The sequence below is a fragment of the Cnephaeus nilssonii genome (assembly GCF_951640355.1).
Source record: "Cnephaeus nilssonii genome assembly, chromosome: 21".
Classification (NCBI taxonomy): Eukaryota; Metazoa; Chordata; class Mammalia; order Chiroptera; family Vespertilionidae; genus Cnephaeus; species Cnephaeus nilssonii.
The window spans coordinates 41,273,127-41,297,420 of NC_137092.1; the positions used below are offsets into that span (position 1 = coordinate 41,273,127).

The following is a 24,294-nucleotide window of genomic DNA, read 5'->3' on the forward strand; positions in this document are numbered from 1 at the left end:
TCCAGTGGTGACGATGTGACCTGGCAGGGGGCAGAGCGGGCGGGCCCAGGAGCCGGGAAGGCAGGCAGCATCAGGGAAGCCTGTGAGCAGGCAGCAGGGACAGCCACCGCTGCGTGCGGGGATCTCTCGCCCACCCAGGGTGCGATAGGGCCTCAGCTCTACAAGGACCGAGACCCTGGACAGGTTACCAAGACGAGGTCCCCAACTCATCCCACGAGTATTTTGTGAATGACCACTGTGAGCGAGGCATTATTTGAAGGCTGGAGACACGGCAATGAAAAAGACAAACCCAGCTCCTACCCCCATGGAGCTTATAACCCAGCAAGGAAGAGAGAGCATGATGAACTAATCACAGAAATGAAATGACTAATTAGTTACTAACACGGTGAGTGCTGTGGGGAGGAGGCACCAGAGGCTCCAAGAGTGCCCCTAGCGAGCCCCGCGGGGCCTGGGAGCCACAGGCATTGCTGACCGCACTGGCTGAGTTGGCTTATGGAAGACATCGGTGCTTCAATGGCTGACGAAGTGATCACGTGCCTAGTCTGTTCCCGGGACTGTGCTGAGCATCCGGGACACACGAATGGACAAAAAGACAAGACCCTGCCCTGCGGAGCTTACGGGTTTGTCGACATGAACGTGAAGAGCACACGCGGTAACAACCGGGCAATGCTAAGCTCCTCTCCCACACGTGAGGGGGAGGCCGGGGCGCGAGGCACAGGGAGGCAGGGTCTAGAGCACAACGTCTTTTTCACCACACGGAGCACGAGATGACAGGAGCCCGTTTTCCTGGATTCGGGAAAGGCAAGGGCAGCATTACCTCCTCTGTCTCCACATGGCAGCTGCTCTGCCTGTGAATGAATGAATGAATGAGTGAATGAATGAGTGGGTCTTGACCCGCCTGTGAACAATAAATGTGTTTGAGGAAGTTGATTCTCAGTTTGTTTATAAGGAAGAATTGGGACAAGGAGAAGGAATCGCAGCATCTAGCTCAGCGGTGGCCATGTAGGTTTGCGTGTTCATTTATTTACAAATGAGATACGTCGGTCCCACAATGCTGATCTGTTCATTAATAAAACATTCATACAGAGAGGCATTTTAACAGGAAGAGCTGAAAGTGGAAATTCCACTATTTCCTTCCTCTGCCCCAGTGAAGACCATTCGGAAAGCAGTGCTCTGCCTCGACGTGTTGGATGGGAGTGCAAAGATGGAGGAGCCTTCGGTCAAAGACAGGTGGCCAGGGGGGACCTGGCCTGCGGGCAGGAGGTGTCCACTCATTGAGATGGAGTGGATGACAGATATCCAGATGGAAACATCTAGTGGGCATGTGGACTGCGGGCCTGGAGTTGAGGGCAAATGTTGGGGCTAATGGGACAAACTTAGAAGCCAGGACAGAAAATAATTGTTAAAACCTATAACCCAGGTAAATGGCCTGAGGGAGACCAGGTAGGAAGGAGAGGGCCCTGGGAACACTACCGTGGGGGAGAGGGGCCCGGCAGCTAGGAGAACCGGGATTTACAGAATCGTAGGTGCAAACCCTACACATAAGGACTGAGAAAAGGATTCAGTGTGTCAGACTGCCCAGGTGACCGTCAGCAGGACAGGTGAGGGGCCAGAGCATGCTTCTTCAGTCTGCAGCCTAATGCGACGCGAGGCTGGTGGGAAAAGCTCGACAAAGACTGGCTGCTTGAAGCTGCCGTGTCTTGGGCCGAGATGCCTTCGGCAAAGCAGAAGTCGTTGCCGGGGTGCACCCACACTGCCTTTCCTGGCCTGGCCTGGAAGAGAGAGGGTAACTCTGACTTGCAGTGGTGGTAGGAAAAGCTCACAACCAGAAAAAGAGTCATTTCCTTAGCCCTGAGCTCTTGGGCCAGAAAAACGCATTTCACCTCCTGCCCGTCTTCAGACCATCTGAGCTGGATGGAACTCTGTCTCCATTCTTCACAGCTCTGCAGGCAACTCCTCAACAGCTTTGTCATCTGCCCTGCAGTTTCCGAAAACCCTTGCCAAGGTCAACTGGAAAACAGGCCCTTGTGACCCAGAGTTTCTGAAAAGCTCACTTGATGAGTAATGAGCCAGTCAACAGGAGAAATGAAGTCGGAGATGGCCTGCTTCTGGAAAGACCAAGCGTGGGGTCGTGGGAGGCCGAATGAGTGGCCTGTGTGGGGCGAGCCTAGCCTCCGGGGTGCGCTCCCGGGCGCTGGCTCGGGAACTGAGGGGCTCTGTCCTGCACGGAGACATCAAACGCATGAAGCACAAAGGAGCGCCTGTGCTGTGCCCCGAGAATAAACTCAGGCGAAGTTACTCACAAGGAAGGATTGTCATCAAGATCTTGTCATTGAAGCGTTTCCATTTCTCGGTGCCCAGAACAGATAACCCTGGAGAGGGCGCAGCGGACTCCAAGACAAAGGGCATCACTTAACCGCAGGAGGCGCGTTAGGGAGAGGGAGGGGACGAGGAGGTACTGTGCCGAAAGCACTGGGGTCAAAACACAGGCTGGCTGTAGGTAAAGAGACGGAGCTCAGAGTTAAGTTGTGGGTAATATTATTTTCTCATATTTTCAAAAAATAATCAGAGTCATTCAAACATTTATTTATTTATTTATTTATTTATTTATTTATTTAAATTCTCACCCGAGGATATTTTCCCATTGATTTTTAGAGAAAGCCAAAGCGAGGAGGAGAGACAGAGAGAAATATTGATGAGAGAGAAACACATTGATTAGTTGCCTCCTGCATGTGCCCCAACCGAGGTCCGGGCCGGGGAAGAGCCTGCCACCAAGGTACGTGTCCTTGACCGGAATCGAACCCAGGACCCTTCAGTCCTCAGGCCGACACTCTATCCCACTGAGCCAAACTGGCTAGGGCCAAACATTTATTGATTCAATACTCCTAGGCACCAGGCACTAGGCTGGACAATAAGACCTCACGACACATATCCTTGGAGAGTGAACTGCCTACTGAGGGGGTCAAGTGTGACCCCACCACTGTGGACAGCACGGAAGGTGCTATAGAGGCAGGTCCAGGACGCTACGAGGGGTGGGGAGACGTCCAGCCAAGAGAGGAAGACAAGCTACGGGAGCGGCGCCGAGACACGGCTGCACCTGGGAGTCCTCTCTGAGTTCTAGGCGGAGGCCCGCTGGCATTCGCAGAGCGAATATTCGTGGGTGAAAGCAGCCCCCATGGAGTAACCCAAAAGGTCTCTGCCTTGGTTTAATGTGCTAAGACACAACTCTGAATGGCCTGCCAGGAGGCCAGAGTGCACGGCCAGCCACTGAGCTAGTGACGCCCGCCGCCTGGCAGCCCTGTCCCAGCACAGCCTAGCTCTTCTCAGCGACGTCCGTGGAGTAATTCTCAGGCTGGTTTGACTGTTTTTCTTTGCAGAGTCAGGGAGCTACGGAGTTAATAAGGTACAGATGTCATAAAGTAAGGAGTTTATTTTAACAGCAACATTTATTTAAGTGGTTTTAGAAATTACCTTGGCCCCATAGGTTATAAAACCATTAAAGAGCCCCTTACATTTTTTTCAGTTACACTCTACTGCTTTTTATAGTGGAAATTATATGTCATGGTGACTTTCATGGTTTTGGAGACTTGTGAAGGTCAGGGGTGAAGCCTTTGAGAATGTCAAGGGTTCAAGTGCATGAATAATGAGTTACATTTTATGGGCACTCTACTGTTAGAGCATGGTCTCGATTTAAGTTTGAAAAAAAAGATTTCTTCTCCTTTATATGATTTTCCTGTAATTTGGGGAAGGGGACCGTGGCTGCTCCCTGTGTATGAAGGCTTAGCCTGTGCTACCAGACGACAAAGGACAACACTTATGCACAAAGTTGCACACTGACAAGTAACTCACATCAACAAAGATAACTAAATCCCCCCATTTGAATGCTTTTCTCTTGGTCTATTTCCTGGAATCTAATAACCTCTGAAATGCAAACTCTGGCCCCAGCACAAAACACCCTCCAAGTTCCTCAAACTTAACACAATAGCACACCTCCTTGCTGGCTTCCCTCCTGTCTCCTGGTCTTGACCATCAGGATCGCATGAGTTTATCTGCTGAAGCTGGACAATTCAGAGTTGGCCAGACTCTTCCCCCAACATCTCCCATCAGTTACCAAATAAATAGATTTTACCTCTTAAATGCAGCCGGGCCTCTCCAGCCCAGGGCACTGCCCTCGCTCAGGGCCAGGTCACCTGTCGTCACAACATCCCGACACACTGCCTGTAGCGCCCATGGGTCTAGTCTCCACAATGACAAAGTAAATTTTCTCAAAACGCAAACCTTGCATCCATTGGCTCCCACAGGTGATCAAGATGTGGGATCTGATGCCCGTGGCCTACACATCACACCTTGACTGTGACCGTTTCTCTTCACACCTCCAGCATTTTGCATTTGCCCAACTCTTGCCCCCACCGTCCTCTCACCCTTCCCTTCTTTGTGAGCCTCTGTCAGTATCTTGAGGCTCCGCTCTGAGTGTCACTACTTCAAGACAGCCTCATGTGACTCCGTGGCTCCCCGGTCCGGGTCCCACAGGGTTGGGTACACATAACTATTAAAGCGCGTGTCACAATGTACAGGGACAGCTTGTTAACCGGGGTGTCTCCGGCGATCCCTGGGCTGTGGTCACCTCTGAGCGCTGGTGCTTTGCACATGCACGGCTCCCAGGCAGGCAGTGTTGGCTGGACTAACGGACCGCGACGGAGATCTGGGCTACCTCGTAAAGTGAGAGAAGCATGTTATCAAAGGGCCAAACTACTTTTTTTTGTTAATTATAAAGTGAATCAAGGTGCCAGCAAAGTTAAAACAAGGACGAAGAGTGCTTAGATCTCAACCAATTTTTAAATTACTCACCACAACGGTTCTAGCTACAGACGAACTTTAGGCAGCCTCCTGCGGCCTGTTAGAGTATTTCACACGTGGGCACCGGCGAATGCCCCATAGTTATAGGAAATACAGAAAAGCTACTAGTTTTGAAAATATAAATGTAAAACGATGCCCAGGAACAGCATTTGCTAAATATTTTTTTTCTGCACATTTGACCGCAATATCAGACACAAGATGTGGTCATACTGAAGGCAATGTCCAGTGGCGGGGGAGGGGGTACAGGGAGCCCCTTCTAGCTTCTCATTCACTCACACACACAACGGTGGTCGCCGCCACGTGCAGAGACAGCGCAGGGTCCCTGAGATTCCAGGCTTCCTCGGGGGAGATGGATACAAACCACACAGGGCATCCTGGGCAGTTACTGCTTAAATCCAGCCCTGTTCCAACATGTGCTGGTTCCCCTTGTCCTCAGCGGGTCACAGGTTACCTGGGGTGACCTCAATCCAGCTAGGTGGTCGCGCGGGGCACAGCCGTCGCTAGGACGCAGCTAGGACGCGTCCACCTGCGGCGTTTGGGTCTGCGCGCTGCGGTTGCTGAAAGAGCGTGTTCTCAGAAGGAAAAGATTTGCGTGGAGGCAGGCAGGAAGTAGACGCTGAGCCCCGGCTCCAACCGAAACTGCTGGGATCTTGGTGACTGGGCGTCAGGTACCCTCCCGCCAGGCCCAGGTGGGAAGAAAACTCCCAGGGCAAATGCAGGGGAGACCCTCGGCCCGCTGCCCTCAGCACCTCTGCCGGAGCCTCGACCTCAGCGTCTGCAAGGAGGGTACGGGGGCGCTCCATTACAAGAAAGAACCCCTCTCAGCTACAGCTGCTCTCCTAACCCCTCTCTGCCTCCAACGTGCACTGAGGGTTCCCACCCTGAATCCTGACAGCGCTGCGCCCCTCTCCGCCCCCACCCCCACCCCCAACCAATCCCGCCGGCCTGTTCCCCACGCCCCCTCCCACTTTGCCTGGGCCGGGTCCCCACCTCCACGACCACCACCGCCCATCCCCGCCCGGCCAAGTCGTCTACCCGTCCCCAACCCCCCGCGCCCACCCAGCCCCCATCCAGCCGGGTCCCCAAACCCCCATTCAGCCGGGTCCCCAAACCCCCATTCAGCCGGGTCCCCACGCCCCGCCCACCCCGGGCACCGCCCACTGCAGCCCCGCCCTGCCAGGCCCGGCCCACGTGTCGGGCCTCGCCGGGCGCCCTAGGCCCTTTAAACACCCCCACCCTACACAGCACCCCCCCCACCCGGACGGCAGCCGGAGAGGGACAAAACTCGTGGCGCACAGCCAGTTTCCTCCGCGATCACGTCCCGGCTGCCCGGCCCACCGGCCCTCCGCCCGGGTCACCGCCCCCTGGCGTCCCCAGCCCTGCGGGAGAGCTGACGCGGCCGCTGCGGGCGGGGCCGGGAGGAGCGCAAGTCCTCCGCCTCCTCCGCCGCCGCCGGCCGCCCGCCCGCCGCTGGGTGCGCTGCTCGCGGGGGGCGGCCGCGGTGCAGAGGTTCATGCAGCGGTGGCGGCGGCGGTGGCGGCAGAAGAACCGGGCTCCATGCGGCCGCCGCCGCCTCTCCGGCGAGGGGCGGCGGGCTCCGGCCCAAGGTGGGCGCCCCTCCTCGCAGCACCGCTCCCTTCCCTGCCCTCCGCGCGGGCGCTGGAGCCGGTGGGGGCGCCCAGCCCCGCCTAGGAGCGCACGCTCCGCGCGCCCTGCCGGAGAGAGGGGCGGGCGTGGCGGGGGCGGGGGCGGGCCGCCGGGACCCCGCGCGGCGGCAGGAGGAGGGGGCTTCCCCGGAGGATGGCCGGCGGCGGCGCCCTGCTCCTAGGCGCGAGCTGAGCCGCCCTGGGCGCGGGAGGCGCGTTGCCAAGCCGGCGTAACGGGCGCCCCCGGCTGCCCGCGCGGCCCCCGTGCCCCGCGCCGCGCCGCGCAGGCCGGGCGGCAGGATGGGCTGCATCCAGAGCATCACCTGCAAGGCGCGGATCAGGCGCGAGAACATCGTGGTGTACGATGTGTGCGCCACCATCGACCAGTGCCCCACGCGCATCGAGGAGACCTCGCCCATCGTCCTGCGCTACAAGACCCCCTACTTCAAAGCCTCGGCCCGCGTGGTCATGCCCCCCATCCCCCGCCACGAGACCTGGGTGGTGGGCTGGATCCAGGCGTGCAACCAGATGGAGTTCTTCAACACCTACAGCGACCTGGGCATGTAAGCGACCGGCTGTGCGGGACGGGAGCGGGTCTCCCTCCGGCCCCGTCTCTGCTCCCACCCCGACCTCCTCCCAGCTCCTTCTCTCTGCTCTCCCCATCCTCTGTCTAAACCTTCCTCCCGCCTCCTCTCCCACCTCCCCCCTCCCTGCGCTTTTGTTTCAGTGACTGGGCGGGCGTAGGGAGGCTCCTCGCGAAGCAGTTTCTCGTGGTTTGCGTCTGACTCCCCGCGAGCGCGAGGCGACGGTGCGGGGCGGAGAGAACGCGGCAAGGAGTGTTCGAGAGATAGGTGGGGGTGGCTGGCCAGTGCCCTGGGAGTTTCGGGGCGTCGTCTGTGGTTTGGGGGCTTTCCAGGAAGAGTTTAGGGGGACCTGTGGAGAGAGAAGAGGAGTGGAGTGCGGGGGCGCATGGGCTGTGCCGCGCGTCCTTTGGCGAAGCAGGTCCCGGGCGTCCGAGCGGGAAGGGGTGATTCTGCCCATGCTCCTTTGACTGTTGAAATCTAGCCCTTGTGCCCTGGGCCAGGAAGCCTGGAGGCATTTCCATCTGGAATCGCAAACCCGGCAGAACCGCCCGTCTGGCTGGGCGCCCTCTGGATGAGTTCTGGGCGGAGGGAGCAGAGGCACCGGGTGCGTCAGGCCAAGCAGGGCTGGTGGCCTGTGCGAGCGGCTCTGGCAGATTCGCCCGCTGTGCGTTTTGTGCTCCATGGTCTTAACTTACTCCAGAACTTTCCTAATTGCGGCGCTGGGAGGGCTCCTAACGCCGAATCTGGGAGCTCTCCAACTCCTTTCAGCAGCGCCGCTCGGCGTGTGCCGGGTGCGGCGGCCAGGTGGAGACCCAGCCTCCCTGGCCACCAGGGGCGGAACCGCAGGCTGGTGCGGTGGCGTCTAGGGCTCTCTTATTTACTAAATTTTCCTAATTCCCCGCCAGCCTCCTTTCAGAAGCAGACTCTGAGCGGATGGCAGCTACAGTGGCTGGAAGGGTTGGGCCTGCGTTTTTCCTGCTGTTCCAGGGCAGGTCCAGGGCACCCTAATTAGCTTGCAGCCTATAGGGAACCCCTTTTCTGGAAGTCAGCCTCATTTCGTTTATTAATCCAAAACTCTAGAATCCCCAGGTTCATCCAGCGAGTGTGGATATGGGTCAAGGTGCCTTCCGCAGCAGCTTGCAGGCTCCCTACTGCAGGGCAGCTCGCACTGGTCGGAGGTGCTAAAAGGAATGCTGACAGGTCACTTCGTCCTCCCCTGAGAGAGTTTGCACTTTTCAAGCACAAAAGCTCAGGGCAGGAGAAAGCTGTTTCTGCTGAAGGTGTGTGAGAGCGGCCCTCATGCCTCCACACCGTGTTCTCCTTCCCAGGGGTGGCTGGGTCTGAGGAATGGGGGACATGTTGTTTTGGGTGAATCACACATTTAAAAACAGACACACCCTCAAAAGAATGATTATATTTGAACATATGTGTCACTTCAAGCTGGGTTTTTTGTTTGTTTTTGTTTTATTTTGTTTTTTAGAAACCTGTTTTTTCCAACCAAGTCAGAGAAAGGCCCAGACAGGGCAAGGATGCCCTCCCTCCTGCCTCCCGGCCTGGCCCTGAGGGCAGTATAACCTTGATGGGGGGCGGGGGGCAGTGATCGAAACCTGGGTCCCCTGTAGAGGAGGCCAGAGGGACAGAACAGAAACAGCCTCGGGGTTCCCAGGACCACACAGCCAGGATCTCAGTTACCTTGATAAGCAAACCAAAAGCAAATACATAAAGAATTCTCCCAAAAAGAAAATGTATCCAACCTCAGGAGAAGTGGAGGTGAGATGTAAACAGAGGTGGGAGTTGAACGTCCTGGACTCCGTGGGAGGGTGTGTCCATGCTGGAACGGACGTTGATGGGCGTGGGTTGGTGCCAGCGCTGAGGCTGAGGGGCCGGGATTCCCTGACCCGCCTTGCGGAGTTCTCACCTTCGGGAGCGGGGAAAGCGTTTGCCTTTGAGCTGCTACTTTCAGTATTTTAAGATTGTTGGTTTTCAAGTTGTTGATGCAGGGGAGCGAGGACAGTGGCCAAGAAGTCATAAAGCCTATTAGGACGGATCTGCGTCCAGATTCCGCCCCTTTGTGGCTGCAGTAATTGCTCTGTTTAAGGCCACTTTGGAGCCCAGATTTGATTGAACCAATTTCCACAAAATGCTGATGCCCGAAAACTTGGCCAGTGTCAACTTTTTAATGGGAGCTCATATGACATGAGTCGCTGCAGTCTGCTGGGTCTTATGTCCACTTCAGCCGGCACCTCGAGTGGAAAAAACCCGGCACCCGTGTGCAATCAGTGCGCTTGTTATTACACGAAGCATGATAGGATGAGAGGCCTGGGGTTAGAAAGCTGCCTTTTCAATATTTGAAAAGTTGAGGAAATCCACAACGCAAAACGGCAAGAAAACTCTCTTTATGGCTTAATAGGAAACGTGAACTTTTGTGGTTTAAATTTTCAACATTTCCAAGAATAGGGTTCTGAAATAGCTGATGATCATGATGGTCGGAGCTTCACTTGAACTTGAAGTCAAGTGATGGAACTGGCTCAGCTGCTTCTGTGGAGGCGGGATGGGGAGCACTCGTGCGCCCAGTTGTCTCGTGAACCCTGCTGCTGCAGCCGTGGTGACGCGGGCCTCATCCGTCAGGGAGGAGGGGCCACTGCTTTTCTCAGCCCACCCGTCAATAAGCCCGTGTTTCCGAGGGCCTCCGACGTTCTGGAATATGTGGGCAGCTTCCCTGCTCCTCGGTGTGAGAGGTGGGGGGATGCTGGGGAGGCTGGGGCACCGGGCAGGGTTCTCTGGAGGTGTAAGGACTGGACTGGACTTGAATGGACGAGATTCCACTGGGCAAGGAAGACTGGTTCTGAAGGGAAAACAGCAAATGCAAGGGAGGGGGTGGGGCTGGAGTGGAGCTTTTAAGTGGAGACTGTGGGAGAGGGGGTCCTAAAGGGGGCTGTGGTGTGTTGGGGAAGTCCTCGGACAGTGTGGTCTGGAAAAGACCAGGTCGAGGTCGGAGTATCAGGAGGGCCTCCATGCCTTCAGACCTCTCAGGCACACGGGGGCTTTTCAGTAAGACATGAGACCTTCATGATGGGGGTTTTGGATCATAGAGTCCAACCCAAGAGGTTCCCTGAGGGAGGTTTGAACCAGAAATGGGGTCCTATGTCAAGGATGGAGGAGGGGAAGCAGAGGCCGATGGGGAGCCCATGTGCATCGTCTTCTCAAGCTGGAAGGGAACGAACTCTCGGATCAGCCCAGGCTGATGGTGTGGAGGACGCTGGCCTGGGTGGAACTTTAGGAGTCAGGAGGTCCTAGCTCACTCCCCTCCTTCAGCTCTGCCTGTCTCTCTAGTCTTCCCTTAGAGCCAACGTCATTGAAGATCTGACTGTACCCCTCCCTCTGTCACCTGCTCCTTCCACCCAGGCAGGTTTCCCTTCATTCCAAAACGGCTCTCACTCAGTTCGTCTGTGATGTCCATGTTACGCTCACCTTCTCAGCATCATTCCCCGCGGCTGACGGCTTCCTCGCCTCGCTCACTGCCTTCGTCGAGCTGCTGTGATGTTTGTCCAGCTTCCCCCCTCTCTCTCTTACCTGTAAAGGCAGCTCATCAGGACTCTGCTCGCTCTACATGCTCCCTGGGAGATTTCTTTCTTTTTCTTTTTTTTTTTTTAATTGATTTCAGAGAGGAAGGGAGAAGGACAGAAAGATAGAAACATCAATGATGAGAGAGAATCATCGATCAGCTGCCTCCTGCATGCCCCCTACCGGCAACCGGAGTATATGCCCTTGACCAGAATCAAACCCAGGACCCTTCAGTCCACAGGCTGACGCTGTATCCACTGAGCCAAACCGGCTAGGGCTACTCCCTGGAGATTTCATCCATCCCAGTGGCCGCCGATGCTCTCCACGGGAAGCAGTCACCTGCAGCTTAGGTGTGTGTGTGTCCACCCCAAATTTCCCCTTGGCCGTCGGGGTGGCATCTCAAGCTTTGCAAATTCAAACCTGAACCCTTGACCTCCACTGCAGTGCCCACCCCGAATCCACATCAGTGTCAGCCTAGATATCCCCCCACACCTTGGGTCCATGCTCCAGTCCTGCTGACGTCTCCAGGGCAGCTCTGTCCGGCCACACTCCCTGTGGCCACCGGATAGCTCTATCCGGCCACACTCCCTGCGGCCACTGGATAGCTCTGTCCGGCCACACTCCCTGTGGCCACCAGATAGCTCTGTCCGGCCACGCTCCCTGTGGCCACCGGATAGCTCTGTCCGGCCACACTTTCTGTGGCCACCGGATAGCTCTGTCCGGCCACACTTTCTGTGGCCACCGGATAGCTCTGTCCGGCCACACTCCCTGCGGCCACCCCTTCCATCTTAGGACACATCGCCATCACTGTCCTGGCTCCGACAGAGGCTTTCTAACCAAACTCCCCTCCTCCAGGTCCTTCCCCACACAGCAGCCTGAGTGATGTTTTGAAGATGTAAGGGCTACCACTGTTTTTGCTTACGCCCTTTAATGACTTCCATGCAATTGGGTAAACTTTGAGGATGTCTCCCACTCTCTGAATTTCTGTCCCCAAGCCAGGCCAGCCTTTCCCCATTCCTTCAAAGGGACCAGCTTGTTCCCAACCCAGAACCCTTCATGGCTGCCCTGTCTGAAATGCTCTCCTTGCCCACCCTCTTCTAGCAAATCCCAGTTCCCCCTCCGGGTCTCACGGCTCGCTCTGCAGAGAGCCCCTGCCTCCCCCTTTAGGGCGGTCCTTTCCCTCCACCGTGTGCGGTCCACGTAGTGAGAGGATTGTGCGCTGGTTTCCACTGCCTCGGCTCCTGCAACGTCAGTCCGTTTTATTCTCGACGAACGAACAGTGCGGGGCCCGCCGCACAGGGTCAAGAAGCATCTGGTGAAGATAAATAAATGAGCCGTTTGTCTGACCTCAAATAGTCTTTCTTCTGCCCGGAACCGTGTCTCTCCTCGTGGTAGCTTTTCATCTGAAACCTGAGGCCGACCCACACGTGCTGGGGCTCTGGACACTCCCGCCGCCGCTCAGCACGCGGACAGTTTCCGTCACGGTGCTTCGTGCCATTTTGTTCCGCGTTGCCTCCTCGGCACAGGCTTCCTCTGCCATGTCCTCTGTCCCTGTGGGCCCCTGTGCAGCAGGAGCCGGGAATTGTGTTCAGCAAACACCGCGGCCACTCTTAAGTCCCCAAGGAGACATGACACAGAGAGCCTGCCGTAGTCTTGCTCCACCCGGATGACCCACTCGGGCCTGAGCCAGGACTGTGGACGTGAGACTGTGGCCATTGCTGAGATGCCCGCCCTGCCCAGCCATCAGTGCCCCAAAGCCAACCTCCCGTGTTCCCAGCTGCCTGGGCATGCAGTGTGGCCATGGGCGGGTCCTTCGCTGCCCACCGAGATGCCTCCTGCGGGCATTTTGCTCTTGAGACCCAGCTTGGCCTGTCTGTCCAGGGAGCCTGATGGGTGTCCAGGACACTTGTACCCACACCCGTCCCCCCAATCCCACTCGGTTCCCAGCCAGGGGCTCCTGATCAGGAAGTAACCAGAGCTGCTTCTCACCAGAAACACCGGGGGCCCCTGGTCTAGAGCCACAGATGGGGGCACAGGGTCCTGTCCCCAAGGAAGTCCTGAGTGCCCTTAACAACTGGCCTGACCCTGGGCCTGTAATCTCTCCATCTCCCAGGAAGGAGGCGGGAGGGGTGCAGATCTTATCAGAGCATTAGCTGACTGCAGATAAAACACAACTCTGAGTCCTGAGGCGGGGATGGGGGTGGGGGGGGGGTGGACGACAAATGATGGAGAAAGAACTCAGGGGTTCAGGGGAGAAATCAATGGGGAGTTAGAAAGGACACGGTTTGGAGAGCCCGGGATGCTAAGATCGATGCTCAGTGCTGGTGGGACGTGGAAGCAGGGCCAGAGGCGTGTGGGCCACAGGGTGTCTGTGACCTTCCCCGTCGCAGCGAGGTCATTGCTGTCCAGGCCGATCTGCAAGTGCTTCACAAAGTTCCAGGTCAAGAAAGAGGGCACCTGAGTGAGGAAATGCAGGGCCTGGTGAGGAAGGCAGGGCCTCAGGACCCCTTCCCCCCACCCTCCCTCCCACTTGCATGGCCCATCTGGCCCTCCCTGCGGCCCTTCGAGCTGGATGCTGTGCTTCTGCCCCTGTTATTGATCGGAGACTGAGGCTGGGGAGGTCAGAGGATTTGCCGGAGGCCACACGTCCAGTGATTGGCTGAGCTGGGATGCCTCTGGCCCCTTGTCCTGCCTGGCCCAGCTGTGACGGGACAGGTTAGCATTCCGTTCGTGTCAGGACACAGACCTCCTGGTTAAGGTTCCTGCCATCACTGGCCCAGCTTTTCCTTGGCGTTTGGGGACACGCTCAGCTTTGTCCTCAGGATTCAAGTAGGTGATCCTGCCACTCTCTCAGCCAGGCACTTAGGTCCCTGGCGAGAAAAGTTGCCACAGACAACAGAGGGCACTAGTTCCGTCGTGCGAACACGAACCGCAGGAAGTGGCTGTGATCTGTGACTGGCTGTGGTGAGACCAGAGGGAACCTGCAGTTAGCAGTCACGGAGCAGTGTGGTGGCCACGCAGAGGCAGGGCCCGCAGGTGCCAGGGCCCCGGGAGGGCTGGAGTCCCCACACCCACGCAGGGAGGCCCGCAGAGCGGATGTCCCCACCAGGACACAGCCATGGGTGAATCCCGTCTTGCCCACCCAAATCATGAGCTGTTGGGGGTTGCGATGGGTTCGTAAAGAGGGGTGTGCGTGTGCGCGTGTAGGGACTGTGTTCAGAGTCTGGGAGGTCGTGCCACGGGAAGGGGAACAAATGGCATTACCGGTGATGTGCGGGACGGCTCATGGCGAGGTGGGGTGCCTCAGCTCAGGGACCCGCACTGGCCGCCTGGGCTCCTCCAGCAGCTGCCCGTGGCCTCCTGTCAGCCCGAGGGGCAGCCCCGGGCCCCCCAGGCAGTCGCCCGGCCCCTCAGTGCGGCCTTGGGAGTTGTTCATCACTCCACTCAGCGCTCGGGAGGAGAGAGGGGCCCCTGGGAGGACCTGGCTCTCCCCCCGGCTCCCGGGACACACCTGTGGCTCGGGATTCTCACCCTGTGAGGCCTGACGGCGGCGGGACCCTGCCGCTCAGGCGCCGGGAAGCCAGCCAGCTGGTCGTGCTGACGGTGTCCGTTGAAGACACAGCCGCCGGCTCCCCAGCTCGGGGACGTGAGTCCCAGTGCCAGCGCTGTGACCTTTGCAGGTCCCTGAACATGTCAGTGCCTCGCGTGCCTGCACGTGGAGGCAGGGGCAGAGGCGTGTGGGCCGCAGGGTGTCTGTGACCTTCCCTGTCACAGCGAGGTCATTGATGTCCAGGCTGATCTGCAAGTGCTTCACGAAGTTCCAGGTCAAGAAAGAGGGCACCTGAGTGAGGAAATGCAGGGCCTGGTGAGGAAGTCAGGGCCTCAGGACCCCCTGAGGGGGGTCTGTGCTGTTTACTTCAGGAACCAAGGGAGGTGCCGCTGTGGAGGGCTCTCCTGACCGGAGTGCTGTGCACGTGCTAGAGGGCGACGGTGCCACCAGGGGGCGACGCGGGGTCAGCCTGAGGGAACAGACGGGTGTGGTCGGCACAGAAGGTCCAGACTGAGCCAGAGGGCACAGGGACGGCTGTCTTCTGTCTTCCGCGTACTCGCGTGGGTGGTGGCTCCGCGTCCCAGCAGAAGCTACCCTCCAGGCCGGCTCCGAGCCGTGGTTCTGGGCGCAGTGAGAGCATGGAAACCATGCGGTCCGTGCCAGGGAGTGTGGGGTCGGTTCCCAGCCTGGTGGACAGATGAGACCGGCACCACAAATAATGTGTGTCTGAAACTCTTTCTAATATATTCTTTATGATATATTTTTATTAATACATATATTCACAATTTTGTCCCTTTATAAGAGGACCTCCCATAATTAACCTCACAATAATCATGAAACCTATTTAAGGCAACTGTTTTTCCTGTTTTAGATGAAATAACATGCTCAAGGTCACTGGCAGGTACTGGTCGCATCAGACGTGGCGTCCAGGCCCCCCGCCTCCTGCCCTAGTGCCCTCCTGTGCCAAGTGCACGGTCAGCCAGCCAGGACAGGAGCCGTGTACACTGAGCCCCTCCGGGTGGGTCAGCGCCAGAGGCCTTGAAGACAAGAGAGGGTAGAGGAGAACACGGAAATGTGTTCAACAAAAGCAAAGAGAAATTTCAGGCTGTCAGGTTAAAACAAAATAAATCAGGCCTGTGCCACTCGGTGGGGTGACTGGCAGCCTGCCCCGGCTCCCTCCCCCGGGGCCTGGCCTTTCCACACTGGCTCGTGGGCCGAGCTGGGCAGCCGCACAGAGGCTGTCAGGGCCTGACTAACGGGAGGCAGTAAATCAGCCCCGTCAGCACGCTGTGCAGGTCCTGGAGGGGGCGGCTGGGGGGGAGGGGGGGACGCCTGGGCACGCATGGTGGTGGGAACACAGGCAACACCAGAAACAAGCCGTGAGGTGTTGCTTTGCCTTGAGGGGTGGGGAGGTGTTAGGATCTAGGATGTGGGGGCGTGAGGCTTGAAGGCATTCAGACGAGCTCTCCTAAGAGAAGGAGGCTGCCGTCTCATCTTCCTCCTCCTAAGAGACCAGGTGGAGCCTCCATTAAAGTGGCGCCCCCCCTCCCCAGCCTTCGGGGCTCAAGACCAGATTCTCTGAGTGACTCCAATATTGGAGCGTCTGTTTCAAACTTGCATGAACAGCCTTTACGTTTTAAGGCAGGATGGCGATGTGCGTGCCCCCAAAGGAAACCCCGACTCCTGTGGGAGACGGCTGCTTGGCCTTCGGGGTCCGGAGCCTCTTTTGCTAGAACCAGAGGCCACCTTAAGGAACGGGCAGAAATTTGCCGACTGTCTCCCCAAAGGCCACGGGCCCCTCGGTGACAGTCGCGACAATCGCAGCAGCATTTGCTGGGCACCTGCTAGCGCTAACCGCTTCCCACCGCTGCCCGCGGAGATGGTGCCCGACCCGTCCCGAGTAAAGGTGGCGAGACTGAGGCCGACGGAGGGGGCAGCTTGCCCACGTTACCCAGCTAGTAAGTGACGGGCCAGGGTTTGAAACCAGCATTCCGGGGACTCCTATGAGGTTTCCCAGCCTCGTGGCAGGGGAGTGAATGAATGCGAGCGTGGATGTTGCCCTCACGCTTGCTTTGTCCTCGCGAGGAGGCCTGGGAAACGGGAGTGCAGTCCCCTCACCTCCCAGCTGGTTTGCTTGGCTGGTCAGAACATGATGGCACTGAGCGAGGGTCATGGGTCAGACCCAGGGGACCATCCCAGCACCCGGATCAGCACTCTACCCTTCCAGTGACCTCGAAAGTGGCTGCTACCAGATCCCAGTCACCCCAGAATCTAGATTAGAGAGCAGCTGGAAAATGCGCCTGGGGGCAGCAGACTCACCCCGACTTGGGGGTTTGGGGCGGTGCTGGAAGTCACCCAGCCCAACTGCTGGGTTTATAGATGGGGGCGCTGAAGCCCAGAGAGGGCGGTGACCTCCAGTGAGGAGCAGGACAGGGCGCTGGCCCAGGCCCCCCGACGTCATAGCCAGTGATCACTGCCGGCCGGCAACTCTGCCGCACGGGCCGGCCGGGAGCCAGCGGCTCGCTCCTGGGCCACGGCTGGGGCCCCTGGCTGTAAAGCAGGAAGCAGGCACCCCACCCTGTTGGGTGAGGGTCCAAATCTGTGGGCAGAGGTGGCTGCCTGCACAGGGCCCAGCCTCCAGCACCCCAAGGGATGTCTCCACAGTTGCCGGGAGCAACAAGACCAGCCTGTCCCCAGTGTCCGCAGGCCACAGGCCGTGGTTTGCAAGTGAAAAAGGAGAGGGTCTCCCCAGAGAGGCCCGTCACAGATGGCAGGAAGCGGGAGGGCTTCACAGCCGGAGGGAGGAGGATGTGTGGACAAACGGGCTCACTCTGGGTCCCCAACACCCAGAGTCTCTTTCCGCCCCCGCCGCCCCCCCCAGCCCAGGTGCTGTGCCGTACGTGGCCCCGGTTCCTGCCCACAGACGGGCCAGGCCGCTCCATGCCCCTGGCAGCTCGGGCAGAAACAGGAGCCAAGTGTGTCAAAGTGACAGATTGTGAGGGGCCAGCCCTCCCGGGCAGCAGGCTGAGCGGCGGCCCCGGGGACGGGACAGACGGGGCTTCTGGGAGGGGCAGCCCACAGCCGGGGATGGTTTCTGTCGTGTTCAGTTGGGTTTCTCTCCGTTTTTTTCTTTTATTTTTTGTGAATTTGAGGCATTTTAGCAGAGAGTGGGGCCTGACTGCCACGTCTGCTTCCCCTGCAGGAGGGGCGGGGGGACCCGGAGTGGGGGGGCCGGCGCAGTCCGCTGTGCCCTGGCTGGATTGGGGGGAGGGGGTCCCCACCAACAGCTAATCGGCAGACCCGCTGGGATCTTCAAAGGACTGAGTTTATTTTAAAACAAGTCTGTGTGTGTAAATGACAACTCAATTCAATGAATTCGGGTTCTTTATGAAAGCCTCTCATGTTTCTGAGAAGCACACTCCGGAATGGAACAGTCTCCTGGAGCGGCCGGCCCGGCCGGCACGGTGTGGGGCAGGGAAGGTGGGAGCAGCGCTGTCGCTGTCGCTGTCGGCTGGGCCTCGGCTCCCGGTGGCCGAGGAGCTGTCCCTCCCTCGTGTCCCGTCAGCTGTCCACGCTGCATCTCCCCCCTGACGGTCAGGTGAGCCCCTGGGACAAACGTGAGCTGCTCGGCCTTTTACACAAATCCTCGCTCATTTAAAGCCCGCTGACATTCACATGGTCCCTGTCTCCCTAAGGAAACAGGCTTTCGAAAGAGCGTGTGACTCGCCCAGACACACAGCCCTAGGACCAGAATGTAACACCAGGGTCAAAGGACTCAACCTGCGCTTCCAGCCTCCACTGTTATAGGTCATCGCTTCGCCGGAAAGAGAAAAATTAGCCTCAGGGAAGGCTGAGACCAGCAAATAACTGGAACATCTGACAACGATTGCAAGCATTCTTGCCAAACTGAGTGTCTGAAAGGCATTTCACAATTTATCTGGAAGCCCAGAAAACACCCTCTTTTAAAAAAACATTATCGAAGATTTGAGTGCTTGGTGTTAGCGCTTTCTGGACCCCTGGCCTCCTGCCTTTTGCGACCGTGTGCCTGGAAGGTCCATGTGGGTGGGCACGGGCTGGAGAGGCAGTGTCGTTGCTGCTGTCATTAAAAATGACCCCCAAACAGGAAGCATCCCACAGGGGAGGCCTGGGCTTCACAGCCACCAGCCCCCCAGAGCTCATCGCCCTTGCTCGGTTAAAAAGCCTGGCGTCCTCTGTCCGTGGGTTCAAACCCTGCCTCCGCCACTGACTCCCTGTGGCGTCGGCAGCTTCCCCGTCCTAGGCTGCGGGCAGATGAGATGAGCTAACATGTATGAAGCGCTCAGAGCAGTGCCTGGTGCGTGGTGGGCACTTCAGGTTAAATTTTTTTAACAATGGGGGAAGAAATAATGGCCAAATGTTCATTGTGTGCCTGGTACACACCAGGAGAGAGGCTGGGAAAACTTGGGTCCATGAAGGAAACCTCGTGGGCCTGTCAGAGCCCTTTGCACAGCTGACCGACCAGCTGGTGTTTATTCGGCACTTGGGTGCTGGGCGTTGTGCTGGGACACCATGGGCGGGGTGGCCGGGGAGCCCCACCCCGAGGAGGGGAGCCCCATCCCGAGGAGGGGAGCCCCAGAGACTCGTGAAGCACTCTGGTGGAGCCCATGTCGCCTTTGCATCCAGTCTGCTCCAGGAAGAATTGTGCCTGCGTGCTTAGGGGTTCTGTGTTGCTCGTGCTGGGACCCTGTTCCTAGGGAAGGTCTGGCCTGAGCTGGCAGCCACCACGAGATGTCCCATCCGTCCTGCTCCCTGTGTCTCAGCTCCCTTTACCGCCAAAGGGACAGCACTCCAAGAAGAGACGGCAACTGTCACTGTCCACAGCCCGAGGGCTTTTCTGATCGCCCTCACCGCACACAGCCCGCCCTTCCCGTCTTGGTGCTGAGCACGCCTCCCGTCCCCGTGTCCGAACTGCACCCGCTGCGCTCACTGTGTTCCTCCGTGGCCTGGCCGCCTCTCCGGCGAGGTCCTCTCTGACCATCTCCTAGACCTGGCCCTGCCTGAGCCCCAGGCAGCTGAGCCCCGGGCCCGGAGCTCAGAGCCCAGGAATTCGGTTAGGAGCTCAGAATTTCTAGGAACTCTATGGCTTCGTGTGCGCGCTCGCGCTCGGTGGCTGAGGTGAGACCAGTGGAGAGATTGGCGGTCCTGGCCACAAAGTGGTACGCGGAGCCTGAGCACTGAGGACGGCAGAGGACCCAGAGCTTCTGGGAAGGAAGTCAGGGTCTCCCGGCTCCTGCGGCCAAAGGACGCGCGCTAATGCTCGGGGCGTTCCCCTGCGGAGAGGGGAGGGAGATGCCCCGGGCTCCGTCCTGCTGTCCGTCCACCTTGCCCTCCAATTGGCCTTCTGGGTTCTGAATTTGAGCATCGGCTTAATAAGCCAGCCCTGACCCAATGATCGAGCCTTTTAATTCAGAGGTAGAAGAAGCGACTCAGATAGGATCCTAAGTACATAGCGTCTTTGGGGTCCCAGGCGCCATAAAACCCTGAATGGAGAAGGTAGAAACTGGCCCTTGAGGTCAAAAGCCTTTTCAGCAAAATGGCGTGAGCAGTTAGTTACTCAGCCGTCAGGCGGAGACTGTCCTCAGGGAGGCCCTGGGCCTTCTGAGCCGGGTCAGTACCGCCTCCTCTGGGCGGACAGAAGCCGGGTCAGTACCGCCTCCTCTGGGCGGACAGAAGCGGAGGGGCTTTGCTCCTCGCAGCAGCGGAGAGCAGGGCAGGGCCGCGCTGTTTCTCTGGCAAACGAAGAAACCAGCTCGGGAGCCCGTGACTGGCCCAAGGCCGGAGGCGCGGACAGAGAAGCGTGCTCTGACCGTTCTCCACTCCGCCCACTGCCCCATCCCCCTGGCCTCTGGGTCCCGAGTTTGAGCTTCCGTTTCCTGTGCAGCCAGCCGAGAGTCAGCCCCCTCATGTGGAAGCGCGGGGATGGCCCTCGGGTGCCGGCGCTGTGTCCGGCTTGAGCTTGTCTTTGGTCGTGAACAGACACGGCTGGCCATTCTGCTGACTCCCTAAGATAAGGCTTGCGGCCTCTCGAAGTCGGGGAGCCGCTGGGAGGGAATTGGGGAAAATGCCTGGCTCAGCCCTCCCCCTCCACACAGCCCAGAGCAGGTGAGCGTCCCCTGCCACATGGGCCCACCCCCCCACACCCCCCGGGGCCCAAGGAGAAGCCCTTTCCCTTGGTGAGCACGGCGATGTGCCAACCTGCAGGCGCCAGATGTGCTCGGACAGGCGGGGAGCGAGGCAGGCGGGAGAATTTCCAAGATGTGCTTGCCTGTCTTGGTTCCATGTTTAGAGACCTCTGACTCGGAAGGCGAGCACGAAAGCAACAACCTGATGGAAAATGTAAGATGAGTCGGGATGGGGGTTCTGCAGACCGTGCCCTCGCGGCGCTGTGGGTGGCAGACGGGCTCGCTCTCTTGTCCCAGGGCTGTTCAGCTGGAGCATCCTCCATTCACTTTGACGAGAACGGACCCAGCCCAGCTTGAGGGCACCCGCCCCCTGTCTTCTCTGGCAGAGTTTGAGAATCAAGGAAGCCAGGGCTGACGTGTGCTTTTTAAATGGTGTCAAGCATAGGAGGTGGTGTCAAGTCCCCCCACAGCCCACCCCGGCGCTGGCTTTTTCAAAGAAACCCAAAATTACTCTCTCACAGGCAGGAGCTGACGAGAGGGCCGCGTCGTTTGTGGAAAGATGAATGAATGGCCCTGGCTGGTTTGGCCCAGTGGGTAGAGCGTCGGCTGGCAGACCGAAGGGTCCTGGGTTCAATTCCAGTCAAGGGCACGTACCTTGGTTTCAGCCTCCATCACGGCCCAAGCCTAGAGCTCGAGCAGCAGGCAACCAATCAATGTGTTTCTCTCACATCGATCATCGATGTTTCTGTCTTTCCCTCTCTCTTCCACTCTCCCTGAAAATCAATGGAAATGCCTGTACATCCTCAGGTGAGGATTAACAAGACAAACAAAAACAGAAAGATGAATGAATTGGTGGAGAAGGCTGGACCCGGTACCCGGTGGGAAGCCTCCGCAGGTCGCCTTCCACCGTGGGCTCTGTGCCGAGTGCTTTGTCCCCTTTGAGCTGGAGGTTTGCCCCGAGGGAGACCAGCTTCACCGTGTTACTGAGACACTGGTTGGGGTTTGGGAGATGAGCAGCCTCCCACGCCCTGTCTGTCAGGAGCCAGTGCTGCTGGGAGTGAATGGGGGGCCGCTCCGCCCCTCTCCGCCTCGTGTGCTCTGGTTCTGCCCCGTCAGGGAGACCGCCAGCTCCTCCTCCGTCCCTGCCTCCGCCACCCTCGCCCTTGGGATGGAGCTCATCCTTCAGGAAATGCGTAATGTTCACGGGCCTCCCTTCCCCGGAGGCAGCTGAAGGGGGCCTGTGCTCCCCCAGCTCAATCTGTCTCTTCCTTTTCTCACAAATGCATCGCCATCTGTTAATTTTATTCCTGTGACACCCACATCAAGATCATTCATAAAGAGGATCGCCGTCCTGCCCCTCCTCCCTCGCAGCTTTTCCCACACCCGAATGCCGGAGCGCGTGGACCTGGGAAATAAATCTCAGTCAACCTCTCTCTGTCTCTGTCTGTCTGTCTCCCCTCTCTCTCTCTCACCCATGCACGTGCGTTGGATGGGCTGTCGGGCAGTTTTGACTCTGGTGTTTATTTCCTGAATAACTAGAAGTAGGCGGCCCACCCCTTTGTCCTTTGGGAACCCTGGCGACGAGACTGACCATTTCGGGCCAGGATTTCGTTGGTGCCTTTGTCAGCTGTGGTGCTGCCTGTCATCACGCCCTCCCTGATGAACGCTCCTTCCTTTTTAATTTCCATCCAAGGTGAGTTAGCCGTCCCGTCTCACCTGCCCTGTCTCCCACCTCGCCCACCCACCCTTCGAGGTTTGTAGGGAAGGACTCAGCGGGACGCCGCACGCCCAGGCCAGGTTTGGCCCCGGGCCTGGCAGGTGACGGAGGGCTCTCGCCATGGTTCTTGCCGGTGCCTTTAGCACTTGTGGCCCGTCCTCTCGCCTGCGGCTGTCCTCCTCCTCCAGCTCCTCCTCAGTGCAGCCTCCGCTTCTCACACCTGCACCACCACCAGGGCCCCCCAACTGACTTCCCGCCCCCCAAATCCACCCTCCCCTGATGCCTCAGTCAGAGAGGGCCTCTCAGAACACACATCGATCACTCACCCCCCTGCTCAAAAGCCACCCGAGGCTCACACTCTTCAGCAGGGAGCCCAACCTCTGGTGCCCTGGCCCCCCCCCCCCCCCCCCCCCCGCCGAGGAGCCAGGGGCATCCCTAACCCGTCTCATCTGCTAGTCCCCTCCGTGCTCAGCCGGGCAGCCCCGGCTGGGGTCACCCTCCCTTCTCCCCAGAGAGCCTCCTCGGCGCCTCCTCCATCGGGGCCACGGGTCCCAGCCTCTACCACATACAGTACCTAACGCTTCTGTGTGCCAAACGTTTCCTGTCTGAGCGCATTTGATCCTCACAACAGCCCCATGCGCCAGGTACTTTCCTGTGATGGCCGCTTGCAGGTGACGGAATTGAGTCAGTGAACTTGTTCATCTAGAGTGGAATCCAAGTGACCTGGCCCAGAGGCAACAGTCAGACCCCAGGCTCTGCGGCCTCGTGTGCTGTTCCTGGACCACAGCCCTCCCTGGACTGAGCGCCCTGGGCCGTGGCGCCTGATCCTGGGCTGTCAGGGCCGCTGGGCGGGCACAGCGCCTCCCCTGGCCTTCCCGTTGGTCCCGTGCTGACCTGTGCACTCGGCAGACCTCACTCTCTGGCCCTGTGCTGACGCCACAGAAGCAGGCCCGGAGCGCTTCTCCCAGCTGGAGCCCAGGGTCAGGGGCCGCCGCCTGGGGAACTTGTCCCTCCAGCTTAGACACAAACCTAAAGTAATGACAGTGGCCTCTCAAGTCACAAACCAAGCCAGTTTCTGTGTTTTATGGAGCGTCCTGATGTGAAAAGCCCCCCTCTTTTTGCAGCTGGACCCCAGCCCTTGAACAGAGGGACCCAGTGCCCCCCACTCAGCGAGGGCCTCCCTGGAGTTTCAGGCCCCACCAGCGGCTCTTGGGTGCCCGCTCTCAAAGGGAAGAGGTGAGGGAGAGGGCCACCTTGTCCTTTCCAGAGCCAGCAGTGCTCCTCGTCCCAGCAAGATCCCGACTTGATAAAGAGCCCACGGCATCCCTCAGGGCTGCCACCAAGTTCCCAGCTCTGCCGGTGACCTCAGCCCGGCCCTAAAGACTGTCCCCGGCCCCGAGGGCACAGACGGGACAGTGGGCAGCCCTGCAAACTGCCCCGACGGCTCCATCCTGGGTCACCGGGTCACCGAGGGAAGCCAGCAGATTCCAGGGGCCTGTTTCATCACACCCGGGAGCGGCGTGCAGCTCAGGCCGCTGCTTATCTGAACCTGTGGGCGGTAGCGCCCGGACCGGCTCACACAGCTGGTGCAGCATAGTAGGTTTTCATAGCGGCTCCTTCGCAGGAAACGACTGGAAGCAAGTGGCTTTGGAACATGGTACCTTCGTCCCCGCACGAGGGGCTTTATCTCATTGGGTAGAACAAAGTGCAGAGTCATGGGTGGGAGGGACACGCCTCACCTGCTGCCTCACCTTACGGTGGGACGAGGGGAAGGGCGGCGCCTTGTGGGAAGGCCACTCCCTGTGCACACACCTGTTTCATGCAGACATCTCACTTAATCCTCAGCGGTTCCCCTAAAAGTGGCCGTGTGCTCCCCCTTGGACCGATGAGCTGCAGCAGAAGTTCAGTGACGTGGCCACAGTCACACCATCACCTGCAGCGACAGGTATGGGCCGGGCCAGTGGGTCGGCTCTGTGTGTCACAGTCCTCACACCGAGTGCTGCGGGGAGGAGCACTGAGAGCAGGAACGCCGTCACCGGCCAGTTATCCGTGCAAACTGCGCAATCCCTGTGTCACACGACAGGAATGACGTCACTGAACGTGTCACGTTTAGTTGTAGGTTTTGCACGGATACTGCGTGCCAGTCTTCATAGCCGGTTGCTCTTACAGTACAGGCATCTGTGAGCAAATGTTAACAATTGGACAGAATTGGACT

General features: G+C 58.6%; 1 protein-coding gene across 1 annotated transcript in view; it reads left to right on the forward strand.

Moving 5' to 3' along the window:
* Positions 1–6,640: 6,640 nt before the first annotated feature.
* Positions 6,641–24,294, forward strand: part of FAM78B (family with sequence similarity 78 member B) — a 46,173-nt gene continuing 28,519 nt past the window's right edge. The window contains exon 1 of the mRNA XM_079761657.1: positions 6,641–7,066. Within this exon, the coding sequence (XP_079617783.1) occupies positions 6,804–7,066 (263 nt within the window). The 5' untranslated portion in view covers positions 6,641–6,803. The remainder of the gene's footprint in view (positions 7,067–24,294) is intronic.